The sequence below is a fragment of the Anolis carolinensis genome, chromosome 2, assembly GCF_035594765.1.
Source record: "Anolis carolinensis isolate JA03-04 chromosome 2, rAnoCar3.1.pri, whole genome shotgun sequence".
In the NCBI taxonomy this organism is placed as follows: domain Eukaryota; kingdom Metazoa; phylum Chordata; class Lepidosauria; order Squamata; family Dactyloidae; genus Anolis; species Anolis carolinensis.
This window is the reverse complement of record NC_085842.1, coordinates 143,181,438-143,198,887: the sequence shown is the minus strand read 5'-3', so window position 1 is coordinate 143,198,887 and position 17,450 is coordinate 143,181,438. Positions and strand designations below refer to the sequence as shown.

At 42.5% G+C, this 17,450-nt stretch overlaps 1 protein-coding gene across 2 annotated transcripts in view; it reads left to right on the top strand.

The window, feature by feature from the left end:
* usp43 (ubiquitin specific peptidase 43) overlaps positions 1 to 17,450 on the top strand; it is a 155,166-nt gene that overhangs the window by 79,669 nt on the left and 58,047 nt on the right. Inside the window, exons 5-6 of one of the 2 annotated variants that reach the window (XM_062970702.1) lie at positions 12,541 to 12,676; positions 12,813 to 12,966. In XM_062970702.1, coding sequence (XP_062826772.1) covers positions 12,541 to 12,676; positions 12,813 to 12,966 — 290 coding nt within the window. The remainder of the gene's footprint in view (positions 1 to 12,540; positions 12,677 to 12,812; positions 12,967 to 17,450) is intronic. The other variant, XM_062970703.1, reaches the window with a different exon arrangement.

The following is a 17,450-nucleotide window of genomic DNA, read 5'->3' as shown; positions in this document are numbered from 1 at the left end:
TGCCACTGCTTTCCTTTTTCCTTCCAAATAGGCAAACCCAGCTATTCTTCTGGAATTAGTATATTAGCAAAATGACTTCTGTTAAGAGCATCATTTAATTTTCATAGCCAGGCACCATAGGGAGATTGAACATACCCCCTTCCTCTACGCTCCCCTTTCTCCCTATTTGTCTCTCTCTCCTTTCATTCTCTAAATCCTTTAGTTTCCTCTAGGATTTTGGTCAGAATTTGCTTAGACACAATGAAGCTAAACAATGAACCCCCTGAGCTCCTTATTAAGAAAAAAGATAACTAAAATCTCTACATTTCTTTTAATTTTTCTTTAATCTTTTTTCCAAACTGTCTTTTCGTGGATAATGATCTACAAAAAGTCTTTGATTTGCACTTCTGAATAACTAGGTATGCATAGACTTTTATCAATTTAATTTCCAGGATGGCATTCACTAGCTCTCTCTAATGAAACTGACATTACGTACACCTGAATACTAATAATGACTTTGATATAGGCCAAAGACATTTCTTTTATTGTAGATTATTTGTTTGTTCTTTTGATATATTTCTTTAATATACATTCTTTCACTTGCCTAATGAGCTCAAAGCAATGAGCATGGATCTTTCTCTCACCACAACAGTTGTGAGCATTAGTCCTACTAGAACAGTGGTTTTCAACCTGTAGGTGTTTTGGCCTACAACTCCCAGAAATCCCAGCCAGTTTACCAGCTGTTAGGATTTCTGGGAGTTGAAGGCCAAAACAACTGGGAACCCACAGGTTGAAAATCACTGTACTTAAAGAATTATCACTCAGTGATGACCAGTGTTTTTCTTGATTCGAGAACATTTCCAATCTGGATCTCCCACGGTGAATGATAGAACTGGAAAAGGCCAGGAGGACCATTCTCTCCAATCCGTCAGGTAGGAGTATACAATCAAAACACTCTTGACAGAATGCAATCAAACCTCTGCTCAAAAACATCTAGAGAAGAGGCTCCACCATACTCCAAAGGAGCATATTCCACTATCAAACAGCAGAAAGGTTTTTTTACATGCATATGTGAAATTTGTTTTCCAGTAATTTGAAGTTGCTTCTCTGTGCCTTAGTCACTGGAGCTGCAGAAAACAAGCTTGTTCAATTCTCAATATGACACTATTTCAAATACTTAAGCATGGCTGTCATGTCCTCCCCCAACCTTCTTTTCTCTAAACTAAACCTATCCAGTTTCCTAAACTGCTCCTCATAGAGTTTGGTTTTTAACATTTTGACTGCCCTTCTCTGGAGACATTCCAGCTCTAGACACACCCCTCATTGAATTGTGGTGCCCAGAACTGGATACAGTATTCCAGGTGAGGTCTGACCACCACAGAATATAGTGGTATCATTGCTTCCCTCGTTCTAGACACTATACTCATACTGATGTAGTCTAGAATTGAATTAGTTTTATTAGCTACCACATTATTGTCTCAGTATTTTGGTCTACTAAGATGGTTAGATGTCTTTCACATTTGCTATTTTCAAGCCAGGTATCAACCATTCAATATCTACGCATTTCATTTTTTTCCTAATTGTAACGCCTTATAATTCTCCTTTTGGAATTCATTTTGTTGGGCCAGCAAACACTGTCCTCCTGTCCTATTTCAGTGTCATCTGTAAATTAGGGAAGCATACCCTCTATTCCAGGGGTCCCCAAACTTTTTAAACAGGGGGCCAGTTCACAGTCCCTCAGACCGTTGGAGGGCCAAACTATAGTTTTTTTAAAAAAACAAACAAACTATGAACAAATTCCCATGCACACTGCACATATCTTATTTTAAAGTAAAAAAAAAAAGGGAACAAATACAGCCTCAATGTTAATAATAATCATAAAAATAATAAAGGAAGAGACCCCTTGGGCCATTTAGTCCAACCCCCTTCTACCTTTGTGCACCAAAAGCACAAGCAAAGCACTCCTGACAGATGGCCACCCAGCCTCAATGTTGTTGTTAATAATAATAATAATAATAATAATAATAATAATAATAATAATAATAATAATAATAATAATAGAGTTTTGGAGCACAACACTCTGGCACAAGCCAGTCAAGGTGGTCTCAGTGGTGATTGGCACACTGGGTGAAGTGCCTAAAGACCTAGGCCTTAAACAAAATCGGCACCGACAAAATTACCACCTGCCAGCTGCAGAAGGCCACTTTACTGGGATCTGCACGCATTATTCGCCGCTACACCACACAGTCCTAGACACTTTGGAAGTGTCCAATGTGTGATCCAGTACAACAGCCAGCAGAGTGTCTGCTGTGGACTCATCTTGTTGTGTTTCAAATAATAAATCACACAGCTCTAAATGCTTGGGAAGTATTCGACTTGTGATTTTGTGATACAAAATCCAGCATATATATCTTGTTTGCTGTGTTATAATGTGTCCTTCTGTCAATAATAATAATTTGCTGTGTCATACAACGTCGTTGTGTCAATAATAATAATAATAATAATAATAATAATAATAATAATAATAAAAAAGAGGGTTGGAAGAGACCCCTTGGGCCATTTAGTCCAACCCCCTTCTGCCTTTGTGCACAAAAACACTAGCAAAGCACCCCTTAATAATTAATAATTAATTACATAATAATTAAAATACCATTATAAACAAGCAAAGCTTTGGAAGGTGTGCACCAGGCGAGGGAGGAGGTGGGAAAGGTGTGTGCCTTTCCCTCCTCCCTTGCGTCGCACTCGCCTTCCTCGGTGGAGGAGGAGGGAGCTGCCGCTGCAGGGGCCGGATAAATGGCTTCGATGGGCCGCATGTGGCCCCCGGGCCTTAGTTTGGGGACCCCTGCTCTATTCCATCATCCAAGTCAGTGATTCCTCCCTGCGGTACCCCATTGATCATTTCTCTCCAGGATGAAGAGGAGCTGCTGGTGAGCACCCTTTGGCCAGTCAACAAATTACAAATCCTCATACCAGAAGAATTGTGTAGCTCACATTTTGCTAGCTTGTTTGTAAGAATCATAGAATTTTAGAATAATAGAGTTGAAAGAGACTTCATGGGCCATCCAGTCCAACCCCCTGCCAAGAAGCAGGAAATCACATTCAAAGAATATCATGTCAGATTTTGTCAAAGGCTGTAGTGAGGTCAAAGTCAGCTACAGTCACAGCATTCCTTTCGTCTACTAATCTTGCCACTCAATAATAAAAACATCGTTTTGCGTGACTTGTTTTTGAGAAACTCATATTGACTTTTAGTAATCTTCCTTCAGAGCAGCCACCCTTGGTTTCTGAGACCATAAGCCATGCAAAGTATTACAGTCTTAATATTTTGTCCACCTGAATATTCAAGGAGGGTATGGTCAGCCTGAGCTCTTTTAACAGGGAGTATTAAAAAAGTCTTCATTTCATGGTAGTTATAAGAGCTGTGGTGGTTGGTGCATAATAATTTGCACAACTCTTTGTACTTAATAACATGAACATCAAGTGGATACACATGGCTGGCCAGTTGAGTTTCCTAGTCTGTGCTGTGACAACTACAATGATTATGAACTTTTAGATGCTGCTACTGCCTGATGCCTTACTACTGAAATGTGTCACTTAAAGCAAATCAGCATTCATAGAATCATAGACTCAAAGAGTTGAAAAAGACCACATGGGCCATTAGTCCAACCCCCTACCATGCAGGAAAAGCACAATCAAAGTACCCCTGACAGATGGCCATCCAGCCTCTGTTTAAAAGATTCCAAGGAAGGAGCTTCCATAATACTCTGAGGCAGAGAGCTCCACTGTTGAACAGCTCTTATGGTCAGGAAGTTTTTCCTAATGTTCAGGTGGAATCTCCTTTCCTGTAATTTGTTCTGAGTCCTAGTTTCAAAGGCAGCAGAAAACAAGCCTGCTCCCTCTTCCTTATGACATCCCTTCACATATTTATATATGGCTATCATGTCTCCTCTCAACCTTCTCTTCTGCAGGCTAAACATACCTAGTTCTTTAAGACGTTCCTCATAGGGCTTGGTCTCCAGACTTTTGATCATTTTAGTCACAGTCCTCGAGACACCTTCTAGCTTGTCAGTATCTCTTTTGAACTGTGGTGCCCAGAATTGGACACAGTATTCCAGATCAGGTTTTACCAAAGCAGAATACAAAGGCACCATGACTTCCCTCAATCTAGACACTATACTACTTTTGATGCAGCTCATAATCCCATTGGCCTTTTCAACTACTGCATCACACTGTTGGCTCATTTTCAACTTCTTGCCCACAAAGACTCCAAGATCTTTCTCATGTGGACTGTTGTTGAGCCAGGCATTAACCATTCTATATCTTTGCATTTCATTTTTTCTGCCTAAGTGAAGTACCGTATATACTCAAGTATAAGCCGACCCGAATATAAGCTGAGGCACCTAATTTTACCACAAAAAAACCTGGGAAAACATTGACTCCAGTATAAGCCGAGGGTGGCAAATTTCAGAATTAAAAATAGATCCCAATAAAATTACATTAATTGAGGCATCAGTAGATTAAATGTTTTTGAATATTTACATAAAGCTCAAATTTAAGATAAGACTGTCCAACTCTGATCAAATCATTATTCTCATCTTCTTCAATGTAAATGTGCTTATGTATTCTTTTAATAATAATAGAGTAAAATAATACATGTAATAATAAACAGAGTAAAAATAATAAATGCAATAATAATAATAATAATAATAATAAGATCAGAGTGAAATAATAAATGTATTAATAATAATAAAAATAGAGTAAAATAAATGTAATAGTAGCAACAATAATAGAGAAAAATAATAAATGTACCATATATTCTCGAGTATAAGCTGACCCAAATTCTTGAAGATAGGGACAGCATTTGCTCACCTCCAGTCTGCATGGACTTCTCTTATTCTCCAAGAATTCTCAAAGATTATGGCCAGTGGTTCTGAAATGACTTTGAATGTGATTTTCCAGCTTCTTGGCAGGGGTTGGACTAGATGGTCCACGAGATCTCTTCCAACTCTATGATTCTATGAATTCTGCTAGTTCCTTCAATACTATTGGATGTACTATATAAGCTAGGTATGGACAAACCTCAGCCCTCCAGCTGTTTTGGACTTCAACTTCCACAATTCCTAACAGCCTGTAGGTTTATCTTTTCTTCCTTTTTCTACTGACATAACCAACGAATCCCTTTTTATTGGTTTTAATCTCTCTGGCAAGCCTGAGCTCATTTTGTGCCTTAACCTTATGAACCTTTACCCTACATATGTTGGTTATTAGTTTGAATTCCTCTTTGGTCATTTCCCCTTTTCCATTGCTTATACGTGTCTCTTTTAAATCTTAGCTCAGTTAAAAGTTCTTTGGCTGTCCAATCTGGTTGTGTTACATTTCTATTCTTTCTCCTTTCCAGCACTGTTTGCAAATGTGCCTTCAGTATCTCACTTTTAAGAAACTCTCATCCATAATTAACTCACTTCTCTTTTAATATTCCTGTCCATGGAGTCATGTTCAGTATTTCCTTAAATTTCCTGAAGTCAGCTCTCCTAAAGTCTCGAATGCATGTTTGACTTCTCTTAGTTTCACCCTTCTTTGTATCACAAACTCCAAGAACATAAGGTCACTCCCACCCAAGGATCCCACCACTTTCACTCCATGGACCAGATGTTGGTTAGGATCAGGTCAAGAATAGATTCTCCGTTTGTTGTCTTGTCTCCCTTCTGGACAATAACATTGTCTGCAAGGCAACTGAGGAATTTGTTGGACTTTGTACTCTTGGCAAAGTTTGTTTTCCAATTAATATCAGAATAGTTGAAATCCCCCATTACTAATATATCTCTTCTTTCTACATGTTCAGCCATCTGGTCAAGGAAGGCTTCATCCAGTTCTTCCATCTGGCTTGCAAGAAACACCCCCATTGTGTGTGGGTGTTTCTGGATAATGATCATATATGTTTTTGGGTGTGTTCAAGACCATATTGAGAAATAGTACAGTTCTACCATCCCTCCCTCCATGCTGTAGTCTAGTATGAGTCCTGTTGAGGCACCTGGCATGTAATAGTATTATTACTGTTATTAATCTTAATGTTGCTTGAAGCAGTGAATTTACTGTATCCTCTGTGTTTAGGTACTCACTTACTGGCATTCTACTAGTCAGATATACATGTACAAAACATGCCATGCATGTGGGGTGAATTATTTACCATAGCATAGCAGAGGTATTCTGCTGATAGTAGCAGAAGCAGAGTTGTACACAAAGCAATGTTGAATTATACAGTTGAGTTCTCTTTATTGAGCATTGCATAACAGCATCCAGTCATTGACATATGTGTTGCTGTTCTGCAAGCGGGTTGTGCAGTGCTGCTGCAACATATCTCTGCATGTGGGTATTGCATTGTGCTGAAGGGATGTTAAGATTGAAGCCAAGTGGAAGCATTAGGGGAAGTATTTCAGTATTCACTGAGCAGCAGTACACATTAACTTGTTCCTCATGCCAGGAACAGATGGAAGTCATGTGCATAGAGGATCTGTCCTTAGTGTGGCAGATGTGAAGTGACAGAGGTAACAGTATTTTTACTAGGCATTGCATAAGAACCAGCTGCCTTGAGCTTATCCCAGTGTTTCTGTCTTGATCGCGAAGGTCCTATTCCAGATCGATCTAAAGACATATGAGTACAAGCCATATAGCTTCTGCCAGATTTTATTAGTTGTTGTTACCTCCATGTAGGCTGTTAATAGTTCTTTGTTAATCCTGCACTGGGATTCTTTGAGCTTTTTTTTCATGATAGTTTATTGTGGTGCTGTGGTTTCCAATACATTTCTTTCTCTCTAAATGTTTAAACATGGTTCTTATTTCCAGCACAATAGGTCCAAAGTGTCATTTCATTAATGCACTGATGCAACATAACTCTACATTTCCTAAGTAAGTAATAATAATAATAATAATAATAATAATAAAACTTTATTTATACCCCGCCACCATCTCCCCAACGGGGACTCGGGGCGGCTAACATGGGGCCATGCCCAGAGTAATACAATATAACAAAATATAAAACAACATAACATAGCACCATTAAAAATACAATAAATGCATCAACATCAAGAAATAAAAAAACAGTAAAACAAGGGCAGGCCACGTGAACACAGAGATAAAACCTGGGGTGAGAGGGACATAGGGGTACTCCACTGTGGGCAGGGACATATGGAAGTGGGGTAATCTAGAGGATAGATGTTCGGGGTGGGAGTAACACAGAAATAACAGAAGTTACTCACCAAAGGCACAGCGGAAGAGCCATGTTTTCAAGTCTTTCCTAAAAGCTAACAGCGTGGGAGCTTGCCTAATTTCAGTAGGCAGTGAGTTCCACAATCGGGGGGCCACAGCAGAAAAGGCCCTCTCCCTTGTACTCACAAGGCGGGCCTGGGATAAAGACAGTGGTGCTAAAAGGGCCTCCCCGGATGATCGTAAAGATTGGGCAGGTTTATGAAAGGAAATACGGTCACGGAGGTAGGTGGGTCCCAAACCGTTTAGGGCTTTATAGATGATAGTCTGCACCTTGAATTGGGACTGGAAAATAAACGGCAGCCAATTGAGCTCCTTAAACAGGGGAGTGGATCTCTCCCTGTAACTCGCCCCCGTTATTAATCTGGCTGCCGAGCGTTGGACCAATTGTAATTTCCGGGCCGTCTTCAAGGGAAGCCCCACGTAGAGCGCATTACAGTAGTCCAGTCTAGAGGTAACTAAGGCATGGACCACCGTGGTCAAATCAGACTTCACGAGGTATGGTCGCAGTTGGCGCACAAGTTTGAGTTGTGCGAAAGCCCTCCCAGCCACCGCCGACACCTGTGCTTCAAGCGTCAACGCTGAATCCAGGAGGACCCCCAAACTGCGGACCTGTGGTTTCAGGGGGAGTGCAACCCCGTCCAGCACAGGTTGCCACCCAATACCCCGATCCGACGCACGATTGACCAGGAGGGCCTCTGTCTTTTCAGGATTGATCCTCAGCTTGTTCCTCCTCATCCAGTCCGCCACAGCGGCCAGGCACTGGTTCAGCACCCGAGGGGCTTCCTTGGAGTCAGGTGGAAAGGAATAGTGGATTTGCGTGTCATCTGCGTAGAGATGGCAACGCCCTCCAAAACTCCGGATGACCTCTCCCAGCGGTTTCATGTAGATGTTAAATAGCATGGGGGATAAAATAGACCCCTGCGGAACCCCACAGGTCAATGGCCAGGGGTCCGAGCAGGTGTCCCCCAGCTTCACCATCTGGGAACAACCCTCCAGGAAGGACTGGAGCCACAGCAGAACCGTGCCCCCGAGCCCCATCCCGGAGAGCCTCCCCAGAAGGATACCATGGTCGATGGTATCGAAAGCCGCTGAGATATCCAGGAGAACCAGCAGGCTCACACTCCCCCTGTCCAGCTCCCTACGGAGGTCATCCACCAAGGCGACCAAAGCCGTCTCAGTACTGTGCCCAGGCCTGAAGCCAGACTGCGAGCGGTCCAGAAAATCAGTGTCATCAAGGAACTTCTGGAGCTGCGTGGCAACCACCCGCTCCAGAACCTTGCCCAAAAATGGGAGGTTGGAGATTGGTCTGTAATTGTCACAAACCGATGGGTCTAGCGAGGTCTTTTTTAGTAACGGTTTTACCACCGCTTGCTTAAAACAGGATGGAAATGACCCTTGACCCAAGGAGGCATTTATTATAGCCACAAACCACTCCAACAACCCATCTTTGGCCAGTTTAACCAGCCAAGAGGGACAAGGATCCAGAGCACAAGTGGTCACCCTCACAGACCCAAGAATCCCCTCCACGTCATCAGGAAGAACAAGCCGGAAAGAATCCCATAAGATCGAACCGACAGGTGCCTCGGTTACCTCCGCTGAAACCACAGTCAAGCTGGAGTCCAACTCATGACGTATCTGAGCAACTTTGCCTGCGAAGTGGTGTGCGAAATCGCTACACCAAGTCGCCAGGTCATCGGGAAGCTCCTGGGCCTCAGGAGGCCGCAGGAGCTCCCCAACAACACGGAACAACTCCGATGGCCTATTGGCTGCAGACGCTATGCGGGCAGTCGTGAAAGCTTTCCTGGCTGCTCGCAGAGCCACGGAGTAAGCCTTAATAGCGGCTTTAGCCCGTGCTTGGTCGGACACATCCTGAGATTTTCTCCAGATGCACTCTAGTCCCCTCCTCGTATGCTTCATCACGGCCAGCTCCTCAGTGAACCAAGGGGTTGACGTGACTCTACGCAGCGAGAGGGGACGTTCGGGAGCGATCGTGTCAAGTGCCCTAGCCAGCTCACTATTATAGCGATCAGCCAGGACATCGACAGGATCACCAGTCTCCAGAACAGGAAGATCCCCAAGAGACCTCAGGAGTCCATCTGGATCCATCAGCCTCCTGGGGCGGACCATCTTAATGGGTCCACCATCCCTGCGGAGGTTAGAAGACACGGCGAAACTTAAACAGATCAGATGATGGTCAGACCATGACAATGGAAGGATGTTTTATTCTTCCACTCTGACTGTCCCACCGTCCACAATGAAGACAAGGTCCAACGTGTGTCCCGCCTGATGTGTGGGCCTAGATATAACTTGAGTCAGCCCCATGGTCGTCATGGCAACCATGAAATCCTGAGCTGCACCTGTTAATGTGGTCTCGACATGGATGTTAAAGTCTCCCAAAACTATGAGTTGTTGGGAGACCAAGGCCGCATTAGAGACCACTTCTGCTAGCTCAGACAGGGAGACTGCTGGGTCGCGGGGTGGATGGTACACCAACAGAATCCCCAAGCTGTCTCGGGCTCCCACCTTCAGCAGGACACATTCAAACCTCATAGATTGTGGAACGGTGCATCTGATCAGGGCGATGGACTGCCGGAAGATCACCGCAACTCCTCCTCCCCACCCCTCAACCCTGGCCTGCTGATGGACCCCGAAACCCGGTGGACACAGCTGGGTGAGATTCACCCCACCCGGTTCATCCAACCATGTCTCGGTAATACATGCCAGATCCGCCCCCTCATCCAGGATCAAATCCTGGATGATAGCTGTCTTACCATTGACGGATCTGGCATTCAGAAGCAGGACCTTAAGGTTGAGGGGTCTGTCCTGAAGACTACCACACCTATTCCTCTCCAGGGTCGCAATAACTCTGTTGCGCTTCTCCCTGGGTCGTTGGTGACCGTTCCTCCTTCTCCCCCACACCACCTCAATGGGGCCCCACCCGTGAGAACCCTCTTCCTCCTGAGGGATTGGCTTGTTGAGATTGCCATTTGAACGGGATAGTCAGCTATCCTGGGATGAAAGGCCTCCAAGTGTATTTGATTGTTTAAAAGAGAGGCTTATCTCCGCTGGTATGAGAGAGGAGGAGTCATCTAATATGATAACATCATCTAATGTGGGAGGGGGACTAGGCACAGCTAATGACTGCTGACAGGGCTGGGGGGTAGAACAGACATGGCTTGAAATTAGAGACTCTTGTATTTCGCGAGACAGCCCAATGTCTAGGGGGCGGATCACTGGGTCTACTAATACCCTCTTAAGAATGATACCCCATTGTTGGAGTTTAGGCCCGTACAAAAACAGTTCTTCCAGTAACATTCTATCCTCCAGCCCAATGAGAAGACATAAGGAGCGGTTCCAAGATTGATAGTCTCTGCGAAGCCAGTCAATGGGAGGCGGGGCCAGGGCACGCTGGGTGGGGGGGCCAGAGCTGGCCCCGCCTCCCACGCTACTCCCGCTCGCCCGTCTGGCCTTTTCTAGCTGGCCAGACTGCAGCGGAGGTCCCTCCAGGCCGCAATCGCTGGGCGGGGGGGGGGGCAACTCTGGCCCCGCCTCCTGCACTATTCGCCCTGGCCCCACCTCCCACGCAGCGTGGGAGGCGGGGCCAGGGCACGCTGGGCGGGGCCAGAGCGCGGGAGGCGGGGCCGGTGGCGGGGGCGCTTTTCAGCACCCCCGCTTCACAATCAAAATTATCTCCGGCCGGCCCTGCTTGGTAGATGACCTCTGCAGAGACCTAGACAGGGCGAGTGTGTCCCTGTTGGTTTTCCTTGAATGCACTGTCTTACATTGCTTTCCTGGAGGGGCCGTACCCAGAAGGTGGTCCTGGGAGACTCCTGTTTGAACCCCTGGCCATTGTCCTGTGGGGTTCCTCAGGTTCCATTTTGTCCCTCATGCTGTTTAACATATACATGAAACCACTGGGAGAAGTCATCCAGAGTTTTAGAGTACAGTGCTACCTGTATGCAGATGACACCAACTTTATTACTCCTTTCCATCTAATGCCAAGGAACTGTCCTGACCCTTAACTAGTGTGTCATCAGTAATGGGCTGGATGAGGGCAAACAAATTGAAACTTAGTCCAGACAAGACAGAGGTACTCCTGGTAAGTCAGAAGGCAGACCAGGGAACAGGGGTTCAACCTGTGCTGGATGGGGCCACACTCCCCCTGAAGACACAGGTCCGCAGTTTGGGGGTCCTCCTGGGCTCGGCACTGAACCTGGAGGCCCAGGTATCTGCTGTGGCCAGGAGGGCCTTTGCATAATTAAAAACTTGTGCACCTAATGTGCCTGTTCTTTGAGAAGCCAGATCTAGCCACAGTGGTACATGCTTTAGTTACATCCTGTCTGGATTACTGTAATGCACTCTATGTGGGTCTTCCTCTGAAGAGTGCTCAGAAACTTTAGCTGGTCCAAAGAGCTGCAGCAAGGTTGCTAATTGGGGCTGGCTACAGGAACCAAACAACCATAATAAAATTTAAACAGCACCTCTGTTTTAGCTTTCGGGATTTACTAGCTAGAACTGTTTGGGATAATTCTTTTCAGTGCTGTTTAAAATGTCTCCACTCTTTGTAAATAATACTGTAATGGCTCTAGTTCTTTAAGGCCATGGTTCAGCTTCAGTTCCCTATTCCTTTTTGATGCTGCAATATCATTATAGAAACGTAGAAGGACCTGCAAACCATCTAGTCCTGTCCTCTGTTTTTACACTGGTGAAGGATTCTTGAGAAATAGCCATCTAATCCCCATTTTAAAAATTCTGTTTAAAAGTTACTCTCATTCTGTCTCAAAATATGATCTCTCCAATAGATCTAGTAAGCTACAGTCACTCTGCATGACATAGTATATTTATGATCTTAGGTCTTGTAGAATCCAAAGAACATGGACTATTTTTAAAGAGCAAATTTGTAATAGCCAACATTATAGAGGCAGCTTTAAAGATTTTAAGGCTGTTCTTTCTTAATGGGTTGAAAACAGATACTTTCAGTTATATAAATTATCTAATTTGTTCTCTTACCACAATCTCTTAATCCGACTTAATCTGTCTGTGCATTCGAGTCCCTCTGTGTCAACACACTTGGCTAGAAGTTCCATGCTCTCAATGTGAAAAAATACAAATAAATTCCTGGAACCAATTGAATCTAATCTGATACCTCTGAGCAAGCAGATTTCCTGAGCAAAGCAAATCAAGACAGTTACATGAAGGAATGCAAAAGTGGAGGCAGGTCATGGGCTGGCTTCAGAATTTGGGGGTGTTTTAGGGCAGAGTGCTAACATCTGGCTTACTCCCCTTTTCTTCTAGGCCTCTTAATGTCACTCTCGTCTTCCAGTCCAAGAGCCAACGATTTGTGCGTGTGGGCTTGACTGTACCTCTGTTCAGCACTGTGGCAAAGTTGAGAGAAATGGTAGCAGAGGAAGGCAAGCTTTCACCTGACCAGGTAAGACAGATGAGTTTCACTCCTTTGGCCCCATTGAACCTGGTGAATTGCGGGCTTTGCAACTGCAGGACTTGTGAATATTTATATTTTTCATCCATGTGCCTCGTATCCCTGACTGCTCTCTCCTGTGTTGCAGGTAATCTTGGCTGAGTTAGGCCCATCGGGATTCCAGTGCTCCTTCTCTGATGATGAGGATCTGAATACCATTGCAGATGGTGACAGCATATATGCTTTCCAAGCTCCACTCTCCTTTAGCAAGGCCAGCTCTTCCCGCCTCTCAGGTATGTCAGGTATGTGGATGGAAAGTACTTTATATTCTTCTATAGTCTTTTGGGTAGGCATACTACATGTAAAGTCCGGAGTACAAGATAGTGTCACTCTTATTGTAGTGCATGAGCAGTGCCCCACCTCCTTCACCCTATATACCGTGTTTCCCGAAAATAAGACAGTGTCTTATATTAATTTTTGCTCCCAAAGATGCTCTAGGTCTTATTTTCAGGGGATGTCTTATTTTTCCATGAAGAAGAATTCACATTTATTGAACAAAAAATTGAACATTTATTATATACTGTACTAGCTGTGCCCTGCCACGCATTGCTGTGGCCAATTGGAGTTGCACTGAATAGCCTTTGTGCTACTAAGCCTGGGCAGTTTCTAAATAGGGGCCTCCTTGCTTGGGCTGGTTGAATGGGGTGGAGTGGCCTGGTGGCTTACAAACCTGAGGGTATATTCTGGTTGGGGTGGTTGAACAGGAGTGAATAGTCTTGCTGCTCGGAAGCCTGGCCGCTTTCTACCTTGTGGAATTGCTTGTTGGCGGCCAGGTCGAATAGCAATGAATAGTCTGAGTGCAGGAAGAATGAATGTTGGAATTAGTTACCTAAATTAGCATTGAATGGCCTTGCAGGTTCTGGGTGTTTCCTGGTTGAGGGAATTCTTTGTTGGGAGGTGTTAGCTGGGTCTGATTGTTTTCTGTCTGGAATTCTCCTATCTTGTGAGTGTTGATTTATTGTCCTGATTTTAGAGATTATATTGTTCTGTTTTCTTATTAGAGCAGTTTTTGGGGTTTTGCGGGTCCCGGCTCCATTTTGGGGGTTCGGTTGTGTTGTATGAACCTTGAGGCAAGGCTTTTGTGCATAGTTGTGTTGTTATAGTCACGGCGCAAACAACTTGACCTTTATATATATATATATATATATATATATATATATATATATATATATATGATAAAATAATATATGAAAATAATATAATAATCTAATGTATATATATAAAAGGGTGATGGAATAATATAATAATATATTAAAGTAATATAATCATATACTATTAGAATAATAATATGTAATAACAAAATAATATATTAAAATAATATAATTATCTACAATAATATAAAATTAAATATTATGATAATAATATATTAAAGTGATATAATCGTATACTATTAGAATAATATAATAATATAATATTAGAATAATCATAATATGTAATAATAAAATAATATATTAAAATAATATAATATAATAATATACAATATAAAATTAAATATTATAATAATATATCAAAGTAATATAATCATATACTATTAGAATAATATAATCATAAATATTAGAATAATAATAATATGTAATAACACCCAGCTATTATACTATTAGGATCACTGTATTCCTTGCAGACCTGTAATATTATATATCATATGCAATTATATTATTATTATTATTATTATTATTATTATTATTATTATGCTCCTGCCCACGTGCTGCTTCCTCCATCCGCTGCACCTGGGGCGCCGAGGAGGCTGATGCAACCCCGGCCGGGCGTCGCTAGCTCCGTACTTGGTACTCTATGCTGGGCGCCACCGGGATGGGCTCGGCGCTGAAGCCGTGGCGATTGGGGCCCAGTAGCCGGTGCGCTCTCGCTGTGGGGCGAAGGCCGAGCAGCAGCCGCAGCGACGAAAACGCGCCACGGGCCCGGCGTGCGCCCATGACCCCACACGCCTCCCGCCAGCAAGCTCCGCCCAGCCCCGGGCACGCAGGAGCCCAAGGAGACAGGCAGACATCTTGAGCAAGGGCAAGGCTCCACAATAATGCCCACTATTCCTCACCACTGGTAATAATAATAATAACAATAATAATAATAATAATAATTTTTATTTGGGTGAATAATAATCTATATATATAAAAGGGTGATAAAAAAAAAACCTTGGGTCCTCGCGGGCCTCCTTTTTGGCGGGCGTCACAGGCCCTGCCGCGTGGAGGCCTCTCCTCCAACCACCTCCAAGCCTTCCAGCCAGGCTGACGGCTGGGTTTTTAAGGCCCCATGGAGGTTCTTTTTTGTTGTATCAACCTTAAGGCGTGGATGATGGGTTGTGTTGTCAAATTTCGAGGTTGGGGGGCCTTTACTTTTGCTGTTTTGCTCGGTGCCGCGATTCCATAACCCTTTTATATATATAGATAGTAGTTGTCATCATAAACCAGCATAACCAGACAAACTGAATCTTATCAAGAATTTCTTGTTACTACCAATATTTCCATGTACAACACTTTATGTTACGTACATTTACCGATCCTGCATGCCCTGGTGTTCTGTTTGGCGGGCATGCTTCCAAACAAAAACTTTGCTAGGTCTTACTTTCGGCGGAGGCCTTATATTTAGCAATTCAGCAAAACCTCTACTAGGTCTTATTTTCTGGGGATGTCTTATTTTAGGGGAAACAGGGTATATCTATAATACTTTATTCTTATATCCCGCCCCATCTCCCCAAGGAGATGCTTACAAAGGGGCGGCTTACAAAGCGACCATGCCCAAACAATATAAAAATACAACAGTAAAAACAAATCCAAACACAGCAATAAATACATAAAGAAAAAGCATACAACAACAATTTAAAAACAATTAAAAATGTTCAATGCCCTGGAGTGGTATAGTTGGTACTCTCAGAATGCCTTGAACCTTAATGCTATCCAATCAAAAGTGGTATCTATATATCAAACTAACCAATTAAACAACACAAAGGAATTCATGGAGGACTAGGCCACGGCAGCACCTACCTTTTGCACATGCACTCTCAACCCACCCGCTCTTCCAGGAAGGTTTCCCTGGCCTGGGAGTTGCAGGTTTACAGCCTTCTCTGCCAAATTGCTGCCCGCCTCACCAAACTAAAACACCTACAGTGCAAAACAGGCTTGCGAAGGAAAGAAAGGCCACCTAATTACTAAATATAAGGTATAAACATTAAAATAAATATAATGTCTCTACTTCGCAGACTTTCACTTATTGCAGGTGATCCTGGAACGTAACCCCCGCAATAAGTGAGTAAATTCCATAATCAGATTTACGGACCCTCCTGCATTTGTTTGGACACCCATGATCTGCCATCCAGAAAGGTCAATTGTTGCGTTTATAAAATAGATATATATCTATATTGGGGAGGGATAGAGAGGTAGAGGGAAGCATAGAAATACATTTAGATGACTTAATTTTCTTTTTTAAATTTTTTTATTGATTTTATTAATAGTAAATTAAAAAATAAAGAAAAAGTAAAAAAAATTTACATGGAAAGTGAGAGAACAATAGGGGTGAAGAGAAAGGAAGAAAGATAGAATATATTAAAATAAAGAAAAAGAAAAAAAAGCTGTGGGAGGGGTTGATTTTCATCTATTCCTTGCTGTTTGTATTGTGACTTTCTGTGTTTTAGTATTTATAATCTAAACCGTCTTCTTCCCCTTTGTCTAATGTTTTCTTGTTGTTCTTATATTTTCAAATTACGAGTTCTATTTTGAGTTGATTAACATATTCTTTTAGCATGTCCCAGTTTGTTTGTTTTTTCGGTAGGCCTTGGTTTGGAGAGAGCCAGTAGGTTAATTTGTCCATATTCATTATTTCTAAGACTTCATTTTGCCATTCTTCTCTTTTTGGTATTTCTTTTGACCTCCACTTCTTCGCATATACTATTCTGGCTGCTATCAACAGGTAATTAAATAGAATCTCTTTATCTTTGTCTTTATCCAGATCCAGCATTCCTAGCAAGAAATATTCTGGCTCTTTTTTAATGTTAGTCTTTAATATTTTTTGTATTTCTCTGTGTATATCTTTCCACAATTTTATAGCGTTTGGGCAGGTCCACCATGTGTGAAAAAAGTACCTACCTGTTGTTCACATTTTTTGGAGGCATTTTTGTAAAATTTTGAATTTTTTTGTGGCGTAATATACCATCTATATATCATTTTATACCAATTCTCTCTTAAGTCGAATGCATATGTGTATTTAATTCTTTGATTCTAAATCTTTTCCCATTTTTCTAATTTTATTGTGTGTCCAATATTCGCTGCCCATTTGATCATACACTATTTGATTTGCTCTGTTTCTGTAGTCCATTCTAATACTCTTTTGTATATATTGGTAATTATTTTGTTTTCAGATTTCATTATATTGTCTCGAAAAGAATCTTTTTCTGAGAAGCCTTTCTCTTTGTCTATTTGGTAAAATTCTTTGATTTGTATGTAGTGGAGCCATGAGAAATTGCTAAATTTTTGTTTAATTTCTTTTTCTTCTTTGAGTTCTGTATTTCCTCTGTTTTTCTTTAACATATCTCTGTAAGTCGGCCATGTTTGCCATCCTAATTCCCTCCTTTGGAAGACTTCTAGTGGGGATACCCAAAGCAGTGTACTCCTATAAAGTCTCTCCTTGTATCTTTCCCAATTTTTTATTAATCCTGCTCTTATGTAATGATTTGTAAAATTCTTTTCAACCTTTTTTTCCCCGTACCATGTGTACGTGT